This window comes from Gymnodraco acuticeps, unplaced genomic scaffold, assembly GCF_902827175.1.
Source record: "Gymnodraco acuticeps unplaced genomic scaffold, fGymAcu1.1, whole genome shotgun sequence".
NCBI classification, from domain to species: domain Eukaryota; kingdom Metazoa; phylum Chordata; class Actinopteri; order Perciformes; family Bathydraconidae; genus Gymnodraco; species Gymnodraco acuticeps.
The window spans coordinates 84,551-90,000 of record NW_022991003.1 but is presented as its reverse complement, the minus strand read 5'-3'; the positions used below and the strand labels follow the sequence as shown (position 1 = coordinate 90,000).

At 39.9% G+C, this 5,450-nt stretch overlaps 2 protein-coding genes across 3 annotated transcripts in view; both read left to right on the top strand.

The window, feature by feature from the left end:
- Positions 1-620, top strand: part of LOC117559356 (DNA polymerase III PolC-type-like) — a 14,324-nt gene extending 13,704 nt beyond the window's left edge. The window contains exon 3 of the mRNA XM_034236079.1: positions 1-620. This exon is cut by the window's left edge and continues 179 nt beyond it. Within this exon, the coding sequence (XP_034091970.1) occupies positions 1-348 (348 nt within the window). The 3' untranslated portion in view covers positions 349-620.
- The window catches only part of LOC117559353 (DNA polymerase III PolC-type-like), a 6,587-nt gene extending 1,633 nt beyond the window's left edge, over positions 1-4,954 (top strand). The window contains exons 1-4 of one of the 2 annotated variants that reach the window (XM_034236071.1): positions 1,191-1,878; positions 2,051-2,102; positions 3,356-3,859; positions 4,848-4,953. In XM_034236071.1, the coding sequence (XP_034091962.1) occupies positions 2,051-2,102; positions 3,356-3,859; positions 4,848-4,912 (621 nt within the window). In that variant the 5' untranslated portion in view covers positions 1,191-1,878 and the 3' untranslated portion in view covers positions 4,913-4,953. Of the gene's footprint in view, positions 1-1,190; positions 1,879-2,050; positions 2,103-3,355; positions 3,860-4,847 lie in introns of those variants that run through there. The other variant, XM_034236072.1, reaches the window with a different exon arrangement.
- The last annotated feature ends 496 nt before the right edge of the window (positions 4,955-5,450 follow it).

Sequence of the window (5,450 nt, the reverse complement as noted above, 5' to 3'; positions counted from 1 at the left end):
TCTTTACAATCTTTCATCGACTACCTTGGCCGCTTCCCCGGCCCCGTGCTGCTGGCGGCCCACAACTCAAGGGGATTTGATGAAATTGTGCTAAGGAGAGTGCTGGAGATGTGTTCCCTCTTTGAGCAGTTCAAAAAGGTGGTGTCTGGGTTTGTGGATACCTTACCGCTGAGCAGGAAGCTCCATCCTCAACTGGATTGTTTTAAGCAGCCGAATCTGGTCCACTACTTCCTGGGAGGGAAATACAATGCCCATAATGCAGTGGAGGATTCCAAACAGCTGGAAGAGCTGTTCAATTATTGGAATCCAGACAATGATGACATCAGTGAGTTCACCAGCAGGATCTAAGCTTTAAAATAAGCTACAGAACAACATTACAATACTAAAGTGAATATGTGTTGTTTTGTGTTCTCATCATCTACCCACAGGTGGTTGTACAGATCGACATAACAACAAACGTGTGATTTCTGACATAATGCTTGTGACACCTCGAACTCCATGTTAAATAATGCTCATACTCTTTGATGTTCTGTGTCATGCTCAAAGTGTTTGTTTTTGTATTTCCTTTAAATCGAAGCATAATGTTTAAAGTACCATTAAACTTTAATTTGACTCTTCTATACAATTTATTCAACTCATTTCTAGCCATCATTCAGGGAGAAATGTCTACTCCTTGAAGGCATGGCTGGCTTTGTTTTTCAAACATCATATATCATTATATTCATTATCTTCTCTACCTGTAGTAATGAACTTGTAAACAACTATATTCAGTGGCATTATATCCACCAACAACATCATTGTTAGAGATATACACTCAGTGGTGTTAAGTAACTAAGTAGATTTACTCAAGCAATAAGAACAATTTTGAGATACTTGTATTTTAGAATCAGAACTTTACTTGAGTATTTCCATGTTATGCTACTTTGCACTTCTACTCCACTACAATTCAGAGGTAAATGGTGTACTTTTACTCCACTACATGTATTTAATACCTTTAGTTACTTTACAGATCTGGATTAATGATGTGAAATATAATCAACCCTTAAATCAGACTTTAGTTCCACCTGGAGTAAAATCACAAGCTACCCTGCAGAATACAAAGTCATTCAAACTAGCTGCTCCTTTACCAGCTTTGATAACACTTTAATGCATCAATAATTATTGTTGGGGGGAAATACTGTTTGCTACTGTTATCTTATACTGTTGGAACTGTGCAACCTTGCAGATGGCTCCAAAGAGGGACCAAGACTTGATTCATTTGTTAACATTCCTCAAGGTGTCAAAACCACAGGGCTTCCTTTTGTGACATGTTGCATGCAAACTTTTTTAAAACAGAGACGTAAAGCGTGAGTATTGTTCAAAAGTTCAGCATGATGTATGTCTGGTTTCGGATATCTGGTAATACATTTCTTAGAAACACTTACTTCCATCCAAACAAACTAAAGCCAATCATAAATGTAGTTAACAATGGTACATTTCATGGAGGCAGGATTTGTAGGTGTCACGACCACTTAATCAGCAGATCAGTCAACACCCCCCATTTCAGAGGGTAGTCCCCAGTATCCCTCACTTACGGTCTGGGAGCAGAGCAGGACAGTTCAACATTATGTTTTCCACAGCAGCAGCCTGAACTCTGGGCCAAGTCGGGTCAAAACACTAGACCTGTATTGAAACTGAAACTAAACAAAACTGCGGGGTACTTTCCACATTCACGGGAAACTCGCTTAGTTTTGCAGCTGCAGCGGACAAGACAAGACAAGCAGGTCATTCAGTAGGCTAAACGAGGACACTGACAAAGTAACAAAAAAGCATTTATTCCTAGTTGATTTAAGTTTGTGGAGGTGTTGTGGCAGTGACAGGATTATTTCAGCGTCCACGGTGAGTTCTGGCATCTTTTCTCTCTGACTTTATCAGTCGCCTAACTTTACTACTTTGAATTAGCTAGCATACATCTTGAAAGCTATACGCGTTTTGACTACTATCTTTTAATGCTTTGTCCACTGCATATGTGAATGTATGTTCAAATGACTTTTTCTTTTAATACCTGCAGATGGCTCGGCAGAGTACCATCGTTTTCTTTGAACTTGAGACCACAGGATTAGGTAAATAACAATTACTTGATGTCTGTTTATTAATACTTACTATAGTTGCTTATTAGGAGAAATTATTTCACGTATTTTTGGGGGGCTTTGGGGTCCCTAGAGTGTGTGTGTGTGTGTGTGTGTGTGTGTGTGTGTGTGTGTGTGTGTGTGTGTGTGTGTGTGTGGTGTGTGTGTGTGTGTGTGTGTGTGTGTGTGTGTGTGTGTGTGTGAGAGTGTTGGTTGTTGGTATACATGTTTGAATGTGGTTTTGGGCGTATCTCTGTCTGACTGGATGGTTATGAAACAAAAGCACACACACTTTACTTGACTCTTCCTGACTCTGATGCCCACAGTCCTCTGTGTCAGAGAGAATGGTGACCCTAAAACAACGAACAAAAAACACTGTTTTAGTTTATGAATGATTATATATAAGTAATATGTATTGAACAATCAAACATACTTCTTTACATATCCAAACACATACATATATTTTTATATAAAGTCAGATACATTTAAAATGTGTGGAAAAGTGATATTTGTGAAGCGAGACAGTGGCTTTTTGTCCCAAGGACTCTGTGGTTTTGCTTCTTGAAATGACTGCCTCCAACCCCTCATTCAAGTGAACACAGACATGTCTGGTATTCTAATATTCTAAATAATGTATTTTCCAAACAAATTAAAGAGTCGGTGTGAGGACCAAAAAGGTAGTTTGTTGCCTGAGGGGCAACAGTATGCCATTGATCACTTTGTTAACAATATTTATTGATATATTTATTATTTGATTTAGCTCAAAGGTTCATAATTAGTCTACTGCAATTCGTTGTGTGGATTGCATGTCAAAATGGCTTAAATTGTCTTTTTTTTTCTTTCTTGATTGCTTTTAATTATTTTAAGGACATCTTCAGAAGTGGAAAGGGAGAAAGGAGCACAGATTAGGAGGGAGGGGGGGATGTAACACCTCCTGTAGCCCCCATCCTGTATGGTTTTAAAACTCTCTCCTAGGGTCTGCTTCTTACCTATGTCTCAGGGGTTTATGAGGGTCGTTAACTACTTTGTTGTTGAAAAGATTGTATCTCAACTTGGTCGTTAAGTTGGTCTGTCCTTTACAGAATATCAAAGTATTCTGGAAGAATGTAGTAGAAGTCCCTTTGGCTTTGAGCCGCTTGTTCTAGTGGGAAACATTAAGCAGTTTGATGAACAAAAGATGACCACTATATCATTTTGACTATATCTTTTTATATTTTGTATTAAATTAATTCCTTCTTTGCATGCAGGCACTAAATCGTGTCACATCGTCCAGTTGGCGGCCAGCTGTAAAAATAGCATCTTCAACCGCTACATCCTCCCCTGCATCCCCATCGAACACGGAGCTACAGAAGTGAACGACCTCACCGTCAGTTATGGCCAACTGTTCCTCCACGGAGAGCCTGTGAGAACTGTGTCACTTTACCATTCTTTAAAATCCTTCATCCACTACCTTGGCCGCTTCCCCGGCCCCGTGCTGCTGGCGGCCCACTACGCATGGGGATTTGATCAAATTGTGCTCATGAGAGTGCTGAGGAAGTTCTTTCTCTTTGAGCAGTTCAAAAAGGTGGTGTCTGGGTTTGTGGATACCTTCCCGCTGAGCAAGAAGCTCTATCCTCAACTGGATTGTTTTAAGCTGCCGTGCCTGGTCCGCTACTTCCTGGGAGGGAAATACAATGCCCATGCAGTGGAGAAGGCCGAACAGCTGGAAGAGCTGTTTTGCAATCGTTGGAATCCAGACAATTATGTCATCAGTGAGTTCACCAGCAGGATCTAAGCTTTAAAATAAGCTACAGAACAACATTAAAATACTAAAGTTAATATGTGTTGTTTTGTGTTCTCATCATGTACCCACAGGTGGTTGTACAGATCGACATAACAACAAACGTGTGATTTATGACATAATGCTTGTGACACCTCGAACTCCATGTTAAATAATGCTCATACTTTTTGATGTTCTGTGTCATGCTCAAAGTGTTTGTTTTTGTATTTCCTTTAAATCGAAGCATAATGTTTAAAGTACCATTAAACTTTCATTTGACTCTTCTATACAATTTCTTCAACTCATTTCTAGCCATCATTCAGGGAGAAATGTCTACTCCTTGAAGGCATGGCATGCTTTGTTTTTCAAACATATATATCATTATATTCATTATCTTCTCTACCTGTAGTAATGAACTTGTAAACAACTATATTCAGTGGCATTATATCCACCAACAACATCATTGTTAGAGATATACACTCAGTGGTGTTAAGTAACTAAGTAGATTTACTCAAGCAATAAGAACAATTTTGAGATACTTGTATTTTAGAATCAGAACTTTACTTGAGTATTTCCATGTTATGCTACTTTGCACTTCTACTCCACTACAATTCAGAGGTAAATGGTGTACTTTTCCTCCACTAGATGTATTTAATACCTTTAGTTACTTTACAGATCTGGATTAATGATGTGAAATATAATCAACCCTTAAATGAGGTTAAAATGTTAACATAGGTTCAGGAGCATGGCCAGGCCTAAAACTCCACCTCGAACCACGTCCAACCCTATTTATAAACGGCAAAACTTCCGGCCACTGCTCGTCTCCACCCTTTCAACCCACCCTCCCTCTCCCTTTCTACCGATACTGTTCCCCTTCCGACTCACACCGAGTGATACATCCATCACATCCTCTGCCCGTCACCATTCATATTTAAACGGTGCATGTTTATATACCGCGTATACTAACACCTTAATTCCAGGTACCGTCTGGGGGGCCCGTAATCAGCCCACGCAGATCATGTCGGAGACGGAACCCCCACTCTGAGTCTCCCACTGCACGGACCACAGCTCGTCCTCCCAGATCATCCCCTCATATCGTTCACATGTTACTTCAATAAACTTACAAACATCACATTGTTGTGGCGTGGTTCCTGCTAGTGAAATAAGACTTTAGTTCCACCTGGAGTAAATTCACAAGCTACCCTGCAGTATACAAAGTCATTCAAACTAGCTGCTCCTTTACCAGCTTTGAGAACACTTTCATGCATCAATAATTATTGTTGGGAACAATGTTTGCTCCTGTTATCTTGTACTGTTGGAACTGTGCATGCCCTTGCAGAGGCCTCCTGTAAGGAATGCAGGAGAGAACAGTCTGTCTTTTCCGTGGATAAACAAATGAATCAAGTCTTGGTGCCTCCTGTCTTCGGGTTAAATCTCCCCTTCTGCTACAAAAGTGCCATTTTAGACGTTTACGTTTCCACGTGTTGCTCTGTAGATTGGAAAAAAGCCTCTTCTTTAAACCAAAGTGTCTGTAAAATGAATATTATGTAATGTCATTGTCGTATAGTAACAATATCATTATT